Source organism: Colossoma macropomum, unplaced genomic scaffold, assembly GCF_904425465.1.
Source record: "Colossoma macropomum unplaced genomic scaffold, Colossoma_macropomum, whole genome shotgun sequence".
NCBI classification, from domain to species: Eukaryota; Metazoa; Chordata; class Actinopteri; order Characiformes; family Serrasalmidae; genus Colossoma; species Colossoma macropomum.
In genome coordinates, this window is record NW_023494803.1 from 30739132 (window position 1) to 30760936 (window position 21805).

Genomic DNA, 21805 nt, shown 5'->3' on the forward strand with positions numbered 1-21805 from the left:
TTAGTTTTAGATCAGCTATTTCATGTAAAAAAAAAAATAAATGAAAGCGATGAGGAGCAATTGCAGAGCTAAAGTTTGGTGAATATGGCCCAAATTAGCCTAATCGATGTGAAAAGAGTTCATGTTTAATGCACTTAACACAGAAGCGTTAGGGTGATGAAATGAATTTAAATAGTCAAATGTAGCCACTTTCTTTGTTTACAGTAGCAGAAGATCAGTCAGTAAATTCAGTCATTTTCCATTGCAAGAGCTTTTTGAACAGAGTGATGAAGGCCGTAGTTTCAGACCCAGAGGTTCTACTTCACGCTGGTAAGTATAGAGAAAGATATGCTGAGTTTTGCCATGAACACAAGACTGAATTGCTCAGATGTCCGTAGTTGTCAGTGCGCTGCAGAAGTCCCCTTTTTGTTGGCTCGGTACTGCTTCATTTAGATGATTTATGTAGTTGAAGTGCCTTCTTGTATCTTCTGTGTGGCCTTCATATATCTGGGATGGCTTTGTGACTTGAGTTAAAACTGTGATAAATGCCAGAGAGAAAACAAAAGGTCAAGTCTACAAACCAGATAACCTTCTTCTATCATACCACAGTGTTCAGTTCTGCTTTTGTGTTGCTTTGAGCAAGTGTTTTTCCTTCCATTTAATTTTCAAATGAAAGAAAATAGCTTCTGGCTGCACTGAAGCATGGTTGAGAAAGGTTAAAAGCAGCTGGCTTCTTGGGTCAGATCATAATATTAAGTCAAGATTTGAATGAATTAAATAGTCTAAGAGTGAAGAGGGAGAGCATTGAAAGGCTTGGCTGTGTAATTTGTGTAGCTTCGCAGGATGCTTCCTGTGTGGCAGTGTGGAGCTTGGCGATAGTGCTCTGCTGTAGCCGCATCTCTGCATGATGAGGCTGCTTCTCAATAGCCTGCTGAGCAGAGAGGCCGTCTCAATGACTGTGCAAAGTGGCAGCCTTTGAAAAGTCCCCTGCCAAGAACAAGAGAGTGACTGACTGAGTTGAGAGTAGCAAGTAGCTATTCTATATTAAACCTGCTTTCAGTTTTTCAAAGAAAGAGATGCAGGGATATTTTCCCACACCTCCCAAGTTCAGTCTTAGAAATTGTATGCTTCTGGTTGTATGCTTCTCTCAATCCAAATAATCCCAAAACACATTCAGTGATGCTGAGGTCTGGACGCTGGTGTGGTCAGTTCACTGTTCTGAGAAAACCAGCAGCTTCTTTGTTTGATTTTCAATTTTTTTTCTTTCTTGTCGATTTCTTTTTCTCAATAACAGTTTCTTGACAGATACACATCCTTTCAGACCCATAGCATTGAGTTGTCTTCTCACAGTGGAAGTATGGACAAAAACACCCGTGGAATTTTACAGATCTGCAGATCTAGAAATGTCTCCTGCAAATGAATAACTTTGCCAATTTTATTTAGAAATTAAGTTAATGAAACGTGGACCTTTGCACGTTACTGTAGCTCTAGTGCCTGTCCAGGGAATATCCTGCCTTCCAGCCACTAACTACAGGGACAGGCACCAGCTCCCCCTGCGACCCAGAAAGAGAAGCGGCTTAGAAGGTGTGTGTGTGTGTGTGTGTGTGTGTGTGTGTGTGTGTGTGTGTGTGTGTGTGTGTGTTTGTATGTGTTTGTATGTGTGTGTTTGTATGTGTGTGTAGCTCTAGTGCAGTTACTGTAGCTCTAGTGCAGACTTCAGAAACCTAACATATCTTGGCTGATAAACTACATTTAGGCTAAATTCTGTAAATCAGACTTTTTGCTGGGTCACTCTTTATTTGGATGATCCCCTGTGTTGCTCTACAGATACTTAAATTATTAACAAACTTTCTGGTGATAGTTGAGTATCAACAACATTATGGTTACGGTTAGGTTAAAGAGTAGGTTTTGGTTTAGGGTTGAAGTTAAGTTTAGGGTTAGATTTAATCTTTGACACTCAACTTCACGTTCAGTTGCATTTCATTGATATTTAATTGAATGTTAGTTAAAGACAGACTGAGTAACTACAACGTATCTACAGTGGACCGTCCAAATAAAGTGTTACCTTTTGCTGAATTTTTCTAATTTTCTCCCCAATTTAGACATGTCCAGTTCTACCCACTAGTCAGGACTTCCCAAGTCACATGGTACTACCAGCAGTAGGAGGGCGAAAGGTAGCACAGGCTTCCTCCGGGACCTGTGAAACGCCATTGCATCTTTTTGTACTGCCACTAATGCAACATCATTGGACAGCTGAGCGTCCTCAGAGGAAAGTGCCAACCACTGGTTCTGCTATGTCACCTAATGGATGCCTGTGCTGGCTAGCATTGTGCTGAGTGCTAGGGTAGACGGGGGGGCCATCCAACTCACTGAGAGAGAGCAAGGCCTGTTGCGTGCTCTATAAACATATGTTTACGTTGAGCTCAGATTGCTGACCATAAGCCCTAAATTTGTTTTGTTTTTAGAGCGAGCAGTAGATGTTCACAGTAGAAGACCTCTTTTTTTGGGTTCACATTGGGACGTTGCTCTTTTGTCATTGTATCAAATCCAAAAAAGCCCCTGCCTTTTGTTTAACAGACACACCCATGTTAGATTGATATCAGGGGGTGCAGAGACAAATTCCTCTTGATGTTTTGAGCCACAGAGGATGTTCTTTGTAAAACGTGTTATGTGGGATGCACAGGGCCGAGGTCTGATTCTGTGGTTGGAACAATCACAAAAGAACATCTTTTTTGAGTGCAACAAATAAATTAGCATTAGCATAGTAAATGCGAAGACTCTTGTTTCAAACATATGCCAATTTTGTATTTTCAGTCTGAGGGGATATTTGCAAACTCTTGAGCCAGGGACTTTTTATTCTGAGGGATAATTCTGAATCTGAATGAACAATTAGACTTGTTTGCAGAAGTGCGGCATCTTGGTGTGCTCTTAAGAGATAAACCAAGGTTGTCTGTCTTCCTCTGAGAAATTGGGCAGAGCTTTAACAAAGCATTGCTTCACCTCCCACAAATCCCTGAGCTGTCTGGCTGCACCTTAATAAAGTCCAAAGTGAAGAGAGGTGGGTCACGATGTTCATCAGCAGCCAGCCTGCTTGTGCTTTAATTAAAGTCTGTACAGAAAAGCCCACCCTCCTCCTGAAGACTTCTTTGTTTAGTCATTACACTATGTACAATGCCTATTCTTTGTACATAGAAATTAGAACATTATTATTACTGTTATTGTTTTTGTTGTTTTCTTTTCGTTTTGAATGTAATGTGTTTTATGTAACATAATAAACTCTATATCTGCTAATGTACACCTCTACTAAAGCTATATCCAAACCTGGGACATGTCTTTTTCCAGAATTCAGTCTTAGAAATTGGTTGCATTTTCTGCAAGTAATCCAAGTGATCCCGTATACATTCAGTGGACTCTCGGATGGCCAGTGCATTGTTCTGAGAACACCAGCAGCTTCTTTTTTTGCTTTGCAAATGTTATTTTTTTGTCATATTTCCTTTCCTCAGTAATGAATCTCTGTGAAGTACTGTTTATCTGATGAGGTCAGATTGGTGTTCTAGCAGATCTTGCACATTCATTAGGAGTCGGATGTTTTCTGTATCTTTTAATCATTTTTTTGACTTTGGTTTTTGGTTTTGTTTTTTTCCTTCATCTTTCCCCTTTTCTTTACGAGCGGAGTATTTTCTAATCTCCTCAGAAATCAGGGCTCTGGGGTGGCCAGTGCATTGTTCTGAGAACACTGGCAGTTTCGTTATTTGGCTTCTTGACAGCTACACATTCTTTCAGACCCATACCTTTGAGTTGTCTTCTCACAGTGGAAGAATGGCCAGAGACACTTCTGGTCATTTTCAGATCTGAAGCAAGAGTGGAGCTTGATTTTTCTCCTCTTAAACATAAAAGCTTTAGTTACTGTTTTTTATGGTGGTATTTAATAGCCATTTGGAAATTAAGTGAATGAAGTGTGGTCTCTGGTATTTGCACAGTTCTGTATTTCTGCTTTAAGATGGCCATGGTCTGTAGATCTTTCTACATGATGTGGCCAAAAGTATGTGGACACCTGATCATCGCACAAATATGAGGTTGTTGCGCGTCCCATTTCAAAACCATGGGCGTTAATATGGAGTTGGCCCACCTTTGTGGCTATAACAGCTTGCATTATTATAAGAAAACGTTCCACAAGATTTTGGAGTATGTCTGAGGGAATGTGACAATGTCACCCTCTCTATGAACTAGTAAAGAGGGAAAAATGCTACACAGTTGTTATTAAATTTAGTTTTATTTAGCTATCATCCTATTATTATGCATTTGGTTATATATAAGTGGCAGCAGCACACTAACAGTTCTTGACTGAGCAACCCTTAAATATAGATGGTGAGCCCAATGTTTTGACCTTTGAAAGGCTTAAACTGAGTGATTATTATTATTATTATTATTATTATTATTATTATTATTATGCTTTTTTTTGGCTCACTTTGTCTTGGACTCTGTCTTACTATTATTATCAGCTCAGTAAAACCTTGAGGCTTCTCATTATCACTCAGTCCTTGCTTTTTATAGTCAAACCCTTAACTCATTTTGTGGAGTTTATTACTGCTTCAGGCAGATCTGTCACAGGGAATTTGTACCCATTCAGTCAAATGAGCATTAGTGAGGTCAGGCACTGATATTGGACAAGAAGGCCTGGCTTGCAGTTGATGTTTCAGTTAATCGAGTTTGGAACTTCAACAGAGGATACACGATTTTTACATGCATCAGCTCTCAGCAGCCCCTCTCTGTGAGTTTGTGTGGTCTGTTACTTTGAAGCTGAGCAGTTGTTGCTCCTAGATGCATCTATTCTGCAATAATAGCTCTTACTGTTGACCAGGGCAGATCTAGCAGGACAGAAAATTCACAAACTGGCTTGTGTTATCGGCACATTTAAAGAGCTCTTCTGTACAACCCACTCTACTGCAGTGTTTGGCTTTGGGGATTGCAGGGCTATGTGCTTGATTGTTTTTACTTGTTAGCAATGGGTGTGTCTGAAACATCTGAACTCAATAATTAGAAATGTCCACATTCTTTTGGCCATATAGTGTAATACACAATACAGAATACATTTAACAACAGAATAAGCCCAGCCGTGACTGGGCTGCCGCAATCCGGCCCAGCCCTGCAGCCTTCAGGTGGGCTCTATAGAGTTAGCGTATCCTTGGCACTAACTACAGAATGAGCATTAGAGACAGCCTACAGGGCACTTAAGCCATGTTTCCACTGACCGAAAGGTGCCTGCTGTTTGTGAAGCTGATGACTTAAGGCTGGTCAGGTAAACAGCAAGAGAGATCCGCTTGGCTGGCCAGTTGTCCTCACTGAATCCATCTTTTGAGTCTTAATGCTTCAGTATGAAGCACATTGGCAGACGTTTGGTTTTCTTTTCCTTTTCAAGATGGTGCCTGGCTTTTAAAAGCATGTTTGAAGGTCTTTTGTAACAAACTTTTCTCCTCAGATGACTCATGGTTCAGTTTTTGCAGAGAAGAAGAGTGCACGGTAGCTAATTCAATGTCTCCAGAATCAAAGGACTGATTTTTTTAGATACCTGGGCTGGACCTGTGGGCCGATGGCTTTGACTTTAAAAAAAAGTTAACTTTGAAGGAGATGCTGTACCTTCCCGCTGAGTTATCATGCTGTGGAGACGGCTCTATTTCTCCTAATCGTACAGAGCCCCTGTCTGCTCCTCGCTAAGGTTATCAAGTGCTTTGAAACGATAAAGATGGTCTACTGGTTAACTTTTAATTAAGGTTATTTTGGGATAAAAGTGAATCAAATTGAGTGTTGGACCTGTCAGCTCGCTGGTGCGTTTTGTACTCCCATCAGAGGAGATGAATGGGGAGGTTTGTGTATGGACATGCCCTCCCCTTAGGTTGAATGAAATGCTTGTATTGATAGCTCTCTGTTCCAGACCTCATTCCAAACCTCGTGAGAGGCTGACATTGTTTTCTGATCAGATCTGAAGCTACTTTGTTTCCACAGTTTTATCTATTGTTCTCACAGGAACATTTTGGAGCTTTCATGCTGCTCCTATGAATAATCATCTGTTTGGAGCCTTGAACCCGGGAAAAAGGGTCTTTTGTGTGTTTTAAGGGGGAGGGGGAAGGTAATGAGTGTCACCAGTGGAGGGGCTCACAAAACAATGCAAAAGCATCTCTACGAAGAAGTGTGCCACCCTCACAGTTACATAAGTGAGCAGGTTATGATGCGCTGGCTGCATGCCTGTGAAATGACTCTGAACTGAATGCATGTGGGTTGCACATCTCTTCCACGGACTCAGTTGTTAGCATAGCAGCAGTGGCACTTCTGAAAGCAGCCTAAATTATATAGCTCGTCAGTGGAAACATCCACAGGGTTGGGGCTGTCAGTGGAGCATGCTCTCTCTCTCTCCAAAACATTAGGCCTGTGCTGATGTTCTGCAGAAACATCGTCTATTATCAGCCCTCTCTCTGAAACCAGAGGAAAAAAAAGAGAAGTCAGGAAAAACTAACAAACACACGAATTGGGCTCCAACTTTTCCTTAAAGGAGAATTCTACAGATTTTTCAAAACACCTGCATAATTCAATCATCATTTTAAAATTCATTCATATGGGTTTGATGGGAAATGCACCATTCTAGAGTGATTTGCTGAGAACAAATGTGACAAACTTAAAATCTGACTTTTTTCAGATCAGTTAATTTGGCTGTGAAGAAATCATAATTTAGAATATTTGCCTAAATCACATACATCATAGAGGCACATGCAAGGTGTTGCAAGGAATAATAGTACCCAAAGAAAACACTTTAAAGTAAAAAAGAAAAAGCATTCTCTGATGCACTTCACATCAAACCACTCTGAATGACTTTTTCTGCCTCTCTGAGTCATCGGTGGAATTCCCCTTAAATTCACTTCAGCTGAAATGTTTGGACACTGAAATGTTTATATGTGGTTAAACCTTTAGGGAGAACGGGTCAAATGTAGCTTTTATCTAATCCTTCAGGCAGATAATATCCTGTCTGTCCAATATCAAATAAACACACCTCTCCTAAAGTGGATATTCAGGTCATTTTCACTGTTTGGCCAGTGAATCTTGGTTTTAAACCTGTTTAGTGCTGTCTGTTCCTTCAGTTACTTCTGCTTACCTCTTAAGAGCAATCCAGTCTTTTAAAAATCTTGGTGCTCATTACAAAGATTTCAAACAGGATTCTGAACACTTAAGACATTCTTCATTTTCTGTCCAGAATCTCTTAACTTGTGGTTCTTCTGTTCTGTGTGTGTGTGTGTGTGTGTGTGTGTGTGTGTGTGTGTGTGTGTGTGTGTGTGTGTGTTTGCTCAGGTAACAGCATCCTGCACTCTGCAGCAGACAGTGTTACCAGTGCTGTGCAGAAGGCCAGTCAGGCTCTGAATGAGCGTGGAGAGAGACTGGGCCGCGTGGAGGAAAAAACTGGAGATATGATGAACAGCGCGCAGCAGTTTGCTGATACTGCACACAAGGTATGGCACACTGCTCACAATGTACACAGCATTGAGCCCTTAAAGGCCCCATATCCAAGATATTTCTTAGAGTTTTATTTTTTTCCCCAGATGTTCACTTATGATATTTTTGTGCTTTTATCTACCAGAAACAGTCCTTCATTTTTACATGACCATTTAGCATCCACTCTTGATCTTTTTAAACAGACTGTTTTTGTGCTGTGCTTTTAATGCCCTTTTCACACTCAGATCCTGGGCTATTATCGAGATACTTTTAATGCTATTTTTCAGGCTCTGCGTCTTTCACACATGCAGCCTTTAAACATCTTTATAATTGCCATGAACGTTCTGTTAAACAGGATGTGACATCTTCAGCATGAAAGGCCTAAAGCTCCTTCATTTCTGAATAATGTACAAAGTACCCCACAACATTTTATCTTGCGAAACTGAAAAACTTAAATGTGAAAAAACTAAAATATCACACCAGTGATTTAGTTTGTAAGCCATGCTGTTTTGCTTTTGCAGGGTGGATTTTTACAGCTTTCCTCTAGAATTCTTTACAAAATATACACTTACAGCATTTCACTCACAAAATGAAATGGAAAAAACTCAAATATAAAAACAGAAGTGTTACAGAACTGTAACTGTACAGTTACTGGCTGTAATCTATACGTCTTTGTATTTCCATGTAATTGATTGTCATTTGTTCACACATGAGCCCTCTTGGTAATTTCCTAGGTATTGTACTAGGCCTCATGCAATTCAAAAAATGGATAAATCAACCTTACTGGGGTTTACACTGTGGCTTGCTTTCACACTTAATCTCTTCCCATTTCATTATCAATATTCCCATGTGAAAGTGTGCATACAAAAAAAAGGGCTTAAGAGTAGATGTCCACTATATGGCCAAAAGTTTGTAGACATCTGCTCATACAATATTTCTTTTGAACTCAAGCATATAAATAGGGTCTTTGTCATTCATTTGCTGCAGAAGCTGGGAAGGCTTTCCACTAGATGTTAAAACATTGCTGTGAGGATTCAATTGCATTCAGCAGCAATGGCAGTACAGATGCCAGGTACTGATGTTGGATGATTAGTTCTAGATCATGAACACAACTCAACTCACCCCAAAAGTATTGAATGAAGCTCCATCACTTCAGAGAATGACATTCTACCGCTCCACAGCCCAAAGCTTGGGGACTTTATACCCCTCGAGCTGACATTTGGCATTGGGCACGTCAACCTCAGGCTCTCAGGCTCATGTGTGGCTGCTCTAGTACATCCCATTCCATTGGCAATGCTTTTTCTTATGGACATTATAAATACTATGTGTGGAATTCCATGCCATGTTTGTGTCTCTTTTATTTAAAGAAAATGAGAGACATTTGGTGTAGGATAGGTCCTTCACCAAGCATTTGTATGTACCTGGCACTCCTACCTATCACAAATTGATCTACCAACTTCCATGATGGTGTAAAACTGTCAAAGCTTTTTATTGGCAATAACACAATAACAAAATAACTTCACTCATCTGAAACAAATGGAGAAGGAAATGGAAGGAAAATGAGGTCACAGGTCTCTAGAGAGCCCATGTGTGGGTTTAAGAGCTAAGCAGGATTACCTGAGAGCACACCTTTCAATGAAAGTATATGGCTGACATAAATACTCTGCAGCCACTTTGCTGAGTGAAGACGTTATTTTGACCTTGCCAGACTTTATTAAACACTCAGTTTCTTCAGCAGACTTTGATTATTCCCCATCCTCTCACCAGAGGGCCATGCTTGCTTTAAAAGCCCTCCCAAGTCACACATTTCTCTCATTGATGCGTACCCATCCATACTAATTGCATATCAGCAAAAGCACATTAGCTTAATTTGGTTTTGCACATCTAATGGGATTAAATGTTCTACTGCCAACACTGTCAATGCATGTTTCATCCATTTACAACTTCTAATAACGTTCTGCCTCCTCCTTTGGGCTTCTTTTTTGAAATAGTGTTTTCTTACCTGCCGTTCTTTCATTAAAAAGGACATGCTTGGAGAACTGATATTCGCCACAGCAGGGCAGCTAATTAATGTGTTTAGAAATCTGTTCATATTCATGCGTTTTATGAAAAAAGGCCACATAAATGAAAAGCAGGTTTGCTTTAAAGTGCTGTAAGTGAAGAGTATTTTTGTGAACTCACTTGCTACTGCTGTTTCCACATATGGACCCTACTGAGTGAAGCTGAAAGGGTAGGAGTGCGAGAGACCGATTTTTCTAATAAAATAAGAAGGCTCATAAAACACCTGTATGGGTGTCCTCAGATTAATTTTTTTTCCATTCCTCTCCCGCTGTTTGCTTCACAATGTCTGATTCTATTTCATGAGCTGCATTGCTTCCAATTTTCTGCAATTATATTCATACCAAATCTAAGTGAATCTGACTAAACCTTACTTTAATTTCAAGCAGGCCAATTCTACTGTGACCTTCTTAAGCATTAACTTGAATTCATATAGTTTGTCATCCAACGTTTGATAATATACCTATATATCTAGTTAGCGTAGTTTGTTCACTTAAGTTAAATCTGAAGAAGCATTTTGATTCTCCTTAATCATTATAAGCTGTGTTTAATATCCAGAACATGGGTCATTTATCATTGACAATGTAGAACCATTGTCCTGTCAGGCATGTACTCTCTCGTCCAGTTGAGGTGAATGCAGAGACTGATTAGTGTGTGTTTGTGTTGCTTTGCTGCCCCCTGTTGTTCGCTGTATGTAGTGTAGCTGAATGGAGTGCGGTCTGTCCAGCTGTGAATGAGATTGGTGTTTCTGCCCTTTCCATAATGAGCTTCCCACTGCGGCTGTTAGAGCTCCCATTAATGAGATTAATGAACTCACAGATGAATGAGTACTGAGGGGAGCGGTATTTCTCCAGAGATTTTGTAAAGCACTTGATAAATACATGTGGAACATTCCAGACCTCCTGAACACTGACAGGATTTTTTTATGCTGGTTCTGAATTGACCAATCCATGCTCAACATTCTTTTGTAGCAGAACATGACATAGTATTGGTTGAAATACTTCAGTTTTGAGTGCGTTAATTAATTTAAAATCATTTTCAATTTGCATGGTAAAAGTGACACTGGTAGGATAGATTGTACATAGAAAAATATCATATTTGCTTTTGCCATAATTAAAAAAGGCATATTTTGACCAGCAGAAAACAAACAGGAGAAGCATTTTACTATGAACTGGAAAGCTCATGTGAAATTGTAAAGTGTGTGCTTTGTGGTTCTGGTTATTAAAGCAATGAATTAATAGAGGCTCTTATGCATTCAACAAGCAGAACCTCCATTGCCACTCATACATGTGTCTTAACTCTCTTCTCTGTCTCTTAGCTCTCTTCTTGGCTTTTACCTGATCACTCGTTCGCTTATGTTGCTGACTGTCTCACACTACAAGACTTCTGAACTAACAGTCATTTTCAAGCCTTCTGTTATTGTCAATCACTCCAGAGCTTAACTGGAACACTGTTTGACTTGTTTCACTTCTGATTGTGAAGATTTGTTAGAAAGGGGCAAAACAGGGGTAAAATGAGGCTGTTATCTAGTGTACACCCAACTTAAGGCTGAGTAAGATTACAGGTGAAAAACTACACTCGATTTTTCCTTTGTCACATAAAGTAAATATGGTTTGAAATTGAACATGTATTAAATGTAGGTATTTTGAAAAATGAGTTGTGCTCTGCAATTTCTCATTAGGTTTAAAGGGATTTTGCCAACATTCTGTGAAGCTGTCCAAGCTCAGAACAGTTGCTATGTAAGAACATGAATGTTTGTGGGTGGAGTATGGTTAAGTCTGGTTTAAAGTCTTGTTTATGCTAAATCTTGTTTAAACATTTTTTTCCCCATGAAAGACAGAGCTCTGTTGTGATGGACGGTTTGTATCCTCTTAGCAGTGTAAGTTTGTGTGGGCTGAGAGCTTTTGCGTCTGTTTGCTCTTTTCCAGTCTTTCACAGACAGTTCCTGCAGCCTCAGTTTCTGAGTGACCTCTTCTGTCTCTCTTTCTCTCTCCTTACAGCTGGCCATGAAGCACAAGTGTTAAACTGTGCCAAATCTCGGAGCGTTCTGCCAAGGATGGCTGGCACATGTAAATTGGATGAATTTTAGATTTTATTCTTTTTTTTTTTTAAACCAAAAAAGATTTAATAAGATTAGTGTTATGAATTAACGCTGGTTTTAGTTTTTACATCCTCCTGACATTTCCAGAAGTGAAGTCAAAATGCTTGTGTAGGACAATTTGGCCCACTGACTGTGAGTGACAGCTTTAGGGCATTGTCTCGTTTCTGGCTCCTCTTGTCCAGTTCCTGGGCAGGGAAGAAGAGGAGAGCTTTCTGGGGGACTTGGATGCAGTACAAAACACAGGGACAAGGGGGTGCTGTTTTACAAATGGTTGGTTAAACTGAATACGCCCAGGAAAAAACAATTTGTTAGCCATGAACTTAAATTTCACTAACTGTATCCCTATAGATCTCATTATATACTGTATACCATTAAGAGTGTAGTATTTTTCAAAGCCGCTAGATTAGATTTCCATTTTGGAGAGGGCTGAAAGTTACTTGGGATTTATTTAACAGCATCACTACTTTCAGGACATCTAATATCTATAGAATCATTTCCCTAGATCTTCCTAATATATGCCAAACACGTACTGTGAGAATGTAGTGCTAATGGAATTGAGTATTTGGGTTTAAAAGTGCAGAGCTTTTCATAGATTTAATTAGAAAAAGTGTGCTTGCAGTGAAACTGAAACACGTTCAAATTATGTGGTTACATATAGTCATGTGCAAAAGTTTGAACACCCTATTAAATATCTTTCTGCTAATTTTAGTGCACAATTTCTATTTATTTGCTTAACAAGAAAAAACATAAAAGAAATTATAAAATGTGCCATAACTTTTGTACAGGCCACAATGTATTTTTTTTTTCCCTAATATGTTCAATTCAACAATTAAACAGTCATTGTGCAGTAAAATGAGCAGTTCTCTGTAGATATGTACCTATTTTCACTCAGAAAATCAACAAAACATGTCAACTTGCATATGACTGTATGTACACTGTAGCTTAAATGAGGCTTGTGTGCAGATCTCTCTCAAAACCAAAACTAAAAGCAAACAAAGCACTTTTTAACTGAAGTACAACTCTATTGTAAATAGAAAGCATTTGGGTTCAGTTTTATTTGGTCCCGATTTTAAACATGCAATAAGCAGATTGTCTTGTTTATACCTGATAAAGTAAAATGGAAGATTAGACAGGCTAATGTGGAAGGAATGGGCTGTTGTTTGGTGTTTATTTTACTACATTGGATGCATAGTTGAGATTACCTTGCTGAAAATATGAAAATAACACTTTCTGTATACTTTCTTTAAACCTAACACGTTTTCACAAAAGTTGCCATTCATGATAATTTAATTTACAACAGTCAGATGTAAGTATATTAGGTGGGAATATTTTAATAAATAACTTCTGTTACATACTAACCATGTCCACTGCCATTATATATGGGCTTTTAACAGTGTATGTGAGTTTCCTAATTCAGTAACAGTATTTGTCACCTGATTTTCTTGTATGAGTTCTCAAAGTTATTGTTTTTTTTTTATTTATTTTTGTTTTTGAAAATACTTCCACATTTTTAGATTTTGTATAACATATTTGTTAATGAACGCTTCATGGGCGAACTGTTGTCTTAGTGCCATTGTTTTTGTGGTGTTCAGATTGTTACCTGTAGCTCATTTTGTAATATCAGGCTTTATCAAAAACAGCTGCTGACCATTACCCTGTGTGTGTGTGTGCGCGTGTGCGTGTGCGTGTGAGTGTGAGTGTGAATGTGCATGTGTGTGTGAGCACACAGCTGATGATGTGCTGACATGTTTATCTTTTTGATCACCCTTCACTGAAAAGCTCTTGATCTAGTTCTTTATTTTAATAAAATATGAAACTGTTTTAAATGTACTGTTAACTAACATGTGCCATCATTTCATTAAACACTCAGCTTTCAACATTTCTGCATAGTTTGATCATTGAGATGTAAACGAAGATTTAGAGTGGTCTAATCTGAAAGGTTAGAGGAACTTACCGAGGTAGAAATGTTCACAGTGGTAGTGATAGGAACCAAACTTCTGAAGCATTTAATGCCGCTTTAAGCTAACTTACTGAAAGTTTTTCCACTTTTTACACGAGACCTTTTTAGGATACTTGATAAAGGTTTTGGCCTAAAACATATTTTTAAAAGACATGCGGGGTGGAGAGGTACATACAGGGTGTTGTAAGGAAAAAAGTCTGCAATGAAACCTAATTTTTTTGGATGTACCACTACTTAGCATTCTCTGCATTATATATAAGCAGATTAAAGAGGGCCACTGGTTGTATAGTAAATACAAACACTATATTTGTGTTATAGACATCCCAACCCCTGGTTCCTATTACTACTATTGTAAAGAGTCAGTACATTTTAATTTCTCTACAGTTCACATCAGACCACTCTAAATATTGTTGTTTATATCTAAATAACTGAATTATGCAGACAGAATAGATGGAGTTTCTCTTGTTTTCTCATCAACATTTTTACACAGATGACTTTAAGACATGCTTTACATATGTGCACTTGAAACCTTGTGTGAGTAACTGCTCAATATGTCAACTTTGCCACTGCTAATTCTCTAACATGGTGAATGTACTGTTTATTGTTCAGGTCAAAAATGTAACTTCCAGTAGGTTTGAGATTAACACTTTATAAATGTGTTTGTTATTGATCATGTACAGTAAAGTTTATCAATTCAACAGTTTACTGCTTTCCCTGCTTCAACACATCACAGTCTGCTGTTGCTGAGACTACCAGGCCCTTCATTACATTTACATTGGAAACACTGTGAAGTGCTTTGAGGTGCCATCCTGGACTGTAAAGCATAGTTATTTATGTATAAGGCTGCCTCTTCAGCTGCATTAGATTATTTTATACATTATTAATGACTTTATATAAGTTAAGCTGATATTTCAAAATTTGCAGTCTAAAAGTGTATTTATTTATAGTGCATCTGTCAAATATCTTATTATGAAAAGAGGATGAAGAACTTATAGTAAACATCTACATTTCCCACATTATTTGATATTTAAGACTATTAGCTGGCTGTTGTCCATTAGTTCTAACAAAATATTGCCTTTGTATAATTCCATGTTCTGTGGAATTATGTATTGCAAAATCTTTCTCTAAAGTAGCCCAGTTCATCTCTGTTACATTGTAATAAAGACTTGGTTCATATGGGTTTTTGTGTCAGATAAAAACTGTATTATAGTCAGATTACTATTAGTTACAGTTTAACTAATTCAATACAGAAGATGCTTGTGAGGTGTTCCAACAGCAGTTCTCAAGCTTTGTGGATAGTAAGTGTTACTGTGGAAGTGTCAGTCATTACTTTCACTTAATGAACGAGGACCAATGATTGGCATGTATTTTATTGATGTTGAACATCATTAAAATGAAATACATCCATTTTTTTAGATATGACTGAAGCAGATGACAAAATTAAAACATACTAAGTAGGAATACAACTTCTGAGATCCCTACACCCCTTCATCTTACATGAACATAACATTTATTAATAAACAATTATTGTGGTAAACAATACTATCGCCCTTTAGGGACAGCGTTTTGTGGTTCATGGTGCATATGAACACATGCTGTATGATTACTGTAAGGTCTTTTTTACCAATGTTCACTACATAGCCCTCCTTACAGAGAACAGCAGAACAGTCCAATGCAGAAGAAACGCCGCCCCCCCCATGTGTAAATCTGAAAAACGCTGGAGGACCTGGCTTATCAATGTCAAGTTTCATAGCTCCAGTGATTTGTTTTGCAGTTTAATCTAATAAATTGCTGTAATAAATGTCAGAGCCTATCGGCCATGTGTTTTTTGTCTTATCTGTCTTTATTTGCAGTGTGTATTGCTGTAGGTCCACCCCACTGTGTTGACATGACTTCCAAACTCTTCCTCAATTTTCTGTTCTTCAGCACACATTGGCGTCCAGGCCTTTTGTTGCACTATTAAGGACTTTTTTATGAATGTGAGCTGAAGAACTGTCGATTCAGGAAATTGAAATGAAGTGCAGCCTTAAAGGAATAGTTCAGAAAAGAATTTACACTAACTATTTTTCACTTACCCCAGATGTAGTTGATCAGCCGAGGCACTTTGTATACAAATTTTCCTTCTCTAGTGTTGCATTGAAACTACAAGGCTAACGTTGCTAACAAACACAAGAAGTCAGTAAACACCTACATTTTTTATGTAAATACCTCCCCAAAACCCTCTCAACCCTCATCCAGGTCTATATTAAGGTCATGCAGACTTACCAATGTGATGCAGCCATTTTAGACAGCTGTTTATGGTGCTGGTGCTACAAAGCTACTGTTGCTAAAAACACTAGTGGTTAACAGACACTTAGAAACAAGAAATGGCTGCTTCTGATGTTCTACACAGTGAAGTGTTGTTAATGTTATATTGCGCAGTAAGTCATACTGTGTCCTAAATGGACATGTCAGCATGACCTTAATGAAGGCCTGGGTGCAGTTTGAGAGGTTTGAGGATGTATTTACAGAAAAGACTTGGGTGTCTGATGACTGTCTGTGTTAGTTAGCAATGTTAGCTTTGTATCTCCAGTGCTGACCTAACAAGCAAAATTGGAAGAAGTGAATCGACTACGTCTAGGGTCAGTGGAGAATTGTGATAATGTAAATTTTCGCCAAACTTTTTTTACCATAAATATAATAATATATGCAAATGATGATTAATAACATATAAACATATTTATATACATATACACCTGTAATGTATAATAGAATGTAAAAACTGTAAAAAATATCTTAGATTATTAGCATAAATATATTACTTCAGTAAAGAAATTACTCCAGAAAAATACTCAAAAATAAGCAGACTGAGTCTGAGTGGCTAATAAACAATCTAATCTGAACTGTGCTATTCTGCTTATTACTTCACTTAAACTAACTGTTTTGTTCATGCTTTTATTAGTATTATATTTGGGCTCTTTTTGTTCTCATTTGTACTTTCTGTGTGTTTTCAGGGTTTATCTGTATATTAATAAATATGAAAAATTAAAATATACTGAGCTGGCTTAGGTTTCTTTTCTAGTATGCATCTTCTACAGGGAAAATCTTTTAATACACAATTACTGTTTCTTTGCTGAACTTAATATAGTGGAAAAAAATGAAAACATAAAATGTGACCCCTGCAAAAGTTATGGCACTGTTTATAATTTATGTTTTATTTTTTTCCAATATGTTAAACTCAACAAATAAACAGGAATTGCACACTAAAACATGCAGAAAAGTATGTTTTATATTTATATTTAAGCTTGTTCCCTGTAGAGAATGTGTTCACTTATTTTCACTTAGAAAACCAACAAAACATGTAATTTGGCTGGGAATGATTGAACTTTTGCATACAACTGTAAGACAGCGTGAGTTGTCAGTGTTGCAGTGCTGGAATCACACTGTGAAGCTTTCAGCAGATGGGTGTGTGCATCTGTGTTATCTCTGTGGGCTCTCCCAATCTAACAGCAATTTAATGCAGTATTTAATGACGCAGTCAGTGTGACAGCTACGAACGGGGGAGTGTGTCTGGTAATGATGGTAAAATCTATGATCTAACTGCAGCACTCAGGTGGATAAATAACTGCCTCGTAAAACACCTCAGGCATGGCAGTGCTCTGTCATAACTCACCACCTAGCAAGGACTGAATCTCTCTCTCTCTCTGTCTCTCTCTCTCTCTCTCTCTCTCTCTCTCTCTCTCTCTCTCTCTCTCTCTCTCTCTGTCTATCTCTGTGTCTGCCCCACCTGCCCTCCACCCTTCGTGCAGTGCTGTATATTTTTAGTATAATCACAGTGGTGTGTGTATAGTCCTATATAAAAGACGTTACACCCTCGTCCAGTCTGTTGGGTGTGTCCAGTGATAGTGCTGTGCTGTGACCGCAGGCTGCCACCAGACGGAGGCAGAGTTCCAGGAAGTTGTGGTAGCTCATTTACTGGAAGTGAATGATGGCAGCAGAAGACTCCTGGGTCTGCAGTCTGTTTAAACAGCAAAGCAGAACACAGCTTTAAATAAATCATTGGTTTTGAAGGAATTTGTTAATTGTCACAGCTTTGTTCCTCCCTCTGTTCCAGTGCAGCAATGCCTTTCCCACTCTCTCCCCACTCTCTCCTCACTCTCTCCTCACTTACCCAAAACCCAGTCACAGAAGCAGTGACGCTTAACACAGACATATTTCTTGCAAGTTACCATACAGGCAGGGCTGTATGTAAACTTTTTCAGCAGGTAGTACTGGTGCAAGAAGTTGTTGTAGCATAAATTAAAATGTATTAGCACTGAGATAAAAATGACTTAATACTTGTGAAAAGTAATCCCGATAAGAGGAAAAATTTGCTGTTTAATCTGTGGGGAAACAAGCAGAAGCAGCATGTATGTGTGAATTTTAATGTACAGAAAATGAGTTTTCTCCACAGTAATTGAAATTCTCCACAAGGGGGCACTATTGGCACTCAAGTCCTCTTCTTGTGCGTCATTGAGAGAGAGGAAACCCCCCCAACAGCAGGAGCCCATGACTGCATGTAGGTTTGTAGTCACAAATTTCTAAACGGTAAGCAAAATACTCTACTACCTAAAGGGGAGGCTCAGTGTTATTTCATGTGTGATGATGATTAATTTAAACAGTTCTAAAAAGGGAGGCAGTATCCTGGGGGTGCCTAAGCTTCTGAATCCAGAGACATTTTTTGGAAAACGTTTTTATTTTTTCTGCAGGCAAGTGGTACACTCCAGCAATTGTTCCTTTAGCTACATATGAAATTACAGCCTCAAACTGTACGACATTTAGGCGTTATGTACTTCACGAGGCCCCCTTTTTGAAGAAATGTTTGGATTCATTCTATAGCATTCAAATTACCTGATAGACTACAACTATAAACTTGGGCAGTGGGATAGTGTTCAATATTGCACACACTGTGTAGAGAGAATAACTCATGAGTAATTGACTACAGGTTACATTAGCATCCATGTAGCACTGATAAAGTGGCTACTTGGATGGTGTACAGTACACAAAGCTCTTTTGCATGTGTGCAACTGTGATCTTGTTTGTATTCACACAGGATTCATTTCTCCTATGCTGTTGGTTGTATGTGTAGGCCTTACCCCAGTTAAGACATGCTTGCTTCTTCAGTTTTGCAATGCAGCCAAGGATAAAAATGGACAACAGTACTTTGCCTGAATAAAATTAATTTTGGCCTTCCTTTTGTCATTTTTATAGCCAACAGTACATCATACAGAGTCAGAAACCACATCAGTAGGTCATGGTTTAAGACAAGTGTGGGATGATTTAAGCATGCAGTATGCTCAGTGCTAATGGGTGAGCTATAAGTGTTCATTACTTGTTAGCTGGCTTTACAGCTTCAGTGCAAAACCAAAGAAGCCAACATGTCTGGCTGAATGGCCAGTTTTGTAAATGTGAATTGAAGAGTTTTGGTTCAAAATGCATCATAGATCACTTGGGTTTTTTGTTTTTGTTTTTTTTTCCTCATGAATTACATTGTTGGAAGTGGGATTTATCTTATACATATGAGAAATATCAGTGCTATAATATGAGTAATACCACCTTTATTAGAGAAATGTATTTTCCAGTATACATCAGCTATTATTCTTTAACTCGTTATATCCAAAATTGTTACAAATGAACACGCAGCATTTTTCACTGTCTATCACTTTAAGTGCACTGAACACATTGAATGTACTTAAATGTGTACATAATTTCCACATTGAATAAAGGTTATGGTTAAATAAATAAATAGTTATGCTGAAAAGAAACTAACTGCAAAAACAAAATTGCATTGATGTAATTTGTTTTATTCATGTGTAAATGAACATATTTAAATCAAGTAAAGTCAGTGCATCACTGTTTTTTTCAGGGTGTTTCTAAGTGAGCACCTCAAACAAAATCCATCCTTGTTACTTAGTATTTAATGGAACGGCGCTCCCCTTTGCACCAGCTTATTTTCACCTCCAGGCTGTGTGAATAAAAACAGCATGAGCAGAGAGGTGTCACCTTCAGTGGAGAGGGATGGAGTCCACAGGGAGAAGAGACACGCCTAACCCATAGAACAGCATCTCTCTGCTTCTCTTTCTCCTTCTCCTCTCCTCCTTAAACCCCCTTTTTCTCCTTCCCCATCTGTAATTACACATAACACCTCTGTGCTGGGTCGGGTTCTGGTTCTGCCTCAGTGTCCGTTCTCTTTTCCTGTGAGCACTGCAGCTGAGACGAGCTCTACCCAAAGGTGATTAATCCAGCTTAGGCTTCCTGCTCCTCCTTCACGTTGTTGGCAGGATGATGAATATTTTAGTGCATCTGAAATTGTGCATTGTTTTTGTAAGCATCCTCTCTGCTTCCTGCTTAAAGCTCACAGTAGCACTGAAGTTGAGAGATTGTGTCCAGAGGGGTGGTGGGGGGTGGGGGGTGTCAGTGGGGGTCATACAAATATGTTTACGTTTGTTAGACTAGATTTCTGTCTTTCACAAAAGAGAGATGGATAGCATACAATTATTCTTTTAAAACACAGCCACATACTGACTTCAACAGCAGGTAGAAACTGAAAGCCCTTAATAACGACTAGATGTCAGGCTATGATTTCATCCAGCACTGATTAAAAAATGTTAACTTAGGGTTAAGTAGTCCTTAGTATGTGACGTGGTTTTGTTTAGCCAATTATTTTCAATTACCTGCATTACAAAGAGGAGATCTGATGGATGTTGCTGGGGAGAGTTTGGCACAACGCATTTTGGTTTTGGCATAAAAATTTTAAACGTATGTGAGAAAAATGAATCATTTTCATACAACCAACCTGCACATCTTTACAACTGGATCAGACACAGCAGGGCTGCTGGAGTTTTTAAACATCTTAGTGTCACTGCTGGACTGAGAATAGTCCACCAACTAAAAATAATAAGCCAGCAGCATCCTGTGGGTAGCATCCTGTGACCACTGATGAAGGACTAGAGAATGACCAACACAAACTGTGCAGCAGCAGATGAGTCTCTGACTTTACATCTACAAGGTGGACCAACGAGGTAGGTGTGTCTACTGAGTGGACAGTGAGAGGACAGTGTTTAAAAACTCCAGCAGCACTGCTGTGTCTGATCCACTCATACCAGAGCAACACACACTAACACACCACCACCACATCAGTGTTACTGCAGTGCTGAGAGTGATCCGCCACCCAAATAAAACATGTTCTGTGGGGATCTTGATAATTGAAGAACAGGGTAAAAGGGGGCTAACAATTTATGCACAGGGACAAATGGACTACAGTCTGTCATTGTAGAACAAAATGCAACTTTAGGATAAGCAGAGCTAAAGTGAACAGTGAGTGTAGAAACAAGGAGGTGTATTTAATGAAGTGGCACACACACACACTCTCATGGGATCACTTGATAATGGGAGTGTCAAAAAATGTGATCATGGATTTGTAACCATTCTGTACTATACCGAGATGTCCGGTAGAATTCAGAGGCTGAAGTACCCCATATTGTGCCCACTGCCTTTGCTAGCTTTAGCTGACGTCCCATTGTAGAAACAACTGATTAAGCTAAACTCTCTTTTTAAATAACACTGCTCCTTAACATTCAGTACTAAACTATTTCACTTACTTATTTGGAATCTGTGAGAGCAACCATGTGCAAAATCCTGTCGGTGTGGGTTTATCTCTTTTAACATTGCACAAAAACACCACTTGAGTGCTAACAGTTCACAAAATGAACATGAATATTCAATATGCTGTTTCTGTTTTTCTCAGTGAAAGTGACAAATTGTTCCACTATTTGGGATTAGTAATTTTTAGAAGTAATATTTAGAAGTAAATTTTCTAGTACAAGTGCCACCTGCTCAAAAAGTTAATGTACAGCCCTGATGTGTGTTTTTATGCAGATTTAAGTTGCTATTTTAACTTTTTCACATGCTCTACCATGCTGTTAAAAGTTGTGTCGCAAGGGGTTGAGCATGTATGCATATATGTGTGTGTGTGTGGTAGCAGTGCTGGTGCAGGATCGAGTCACCTCCGAGTCCTGCCCAGGATAAGTTGGCAGATGTGTGGGGTGGTGCAGGGCACAGCAGCTGCTGGCTCTAAATCTGGCGCTGGATCCTCTTCATTGCCTTTGGCTTCCCGTGGAGTGCAATGTCAGCCACGCTGGAGTAATCAGTCATTATCTACCGAGCGTCTCCCTCATGCTGCACACTCCAGCTGGATACCTGTGTGTGTG

The 21805-nt window shown here is 38.8% G+C and overlaps 1 protein-coding gene across 1 annotated transcript in view; it reads left to right on the forward strand.

The window, feature by feature from the left end:
- Positions 1-14280, forward strand: part of stxbp6 (syntaxin binding protein 6 (amisyn)) — an 80019-nt gene extending 65739 nt beyond the window's left edge. The window contains exons 5-6 of the mRNA XM_036593450.1: positions 7318-7475; positions 11517-14280. Of these exons, the coding sequence (XP_036449343.1) occupies positions 7318-7475; positions 11517-11540 (182 nt within the window). The 3' untranslated portion in view covers positions 11541-14280. The remainder of the gene's footprint in view (positions 1-7317; positions 7476-11516) is intronic.
- The last annotated feature ends 7525 nt before the right edge of the window (positions 14281-21805 follow it).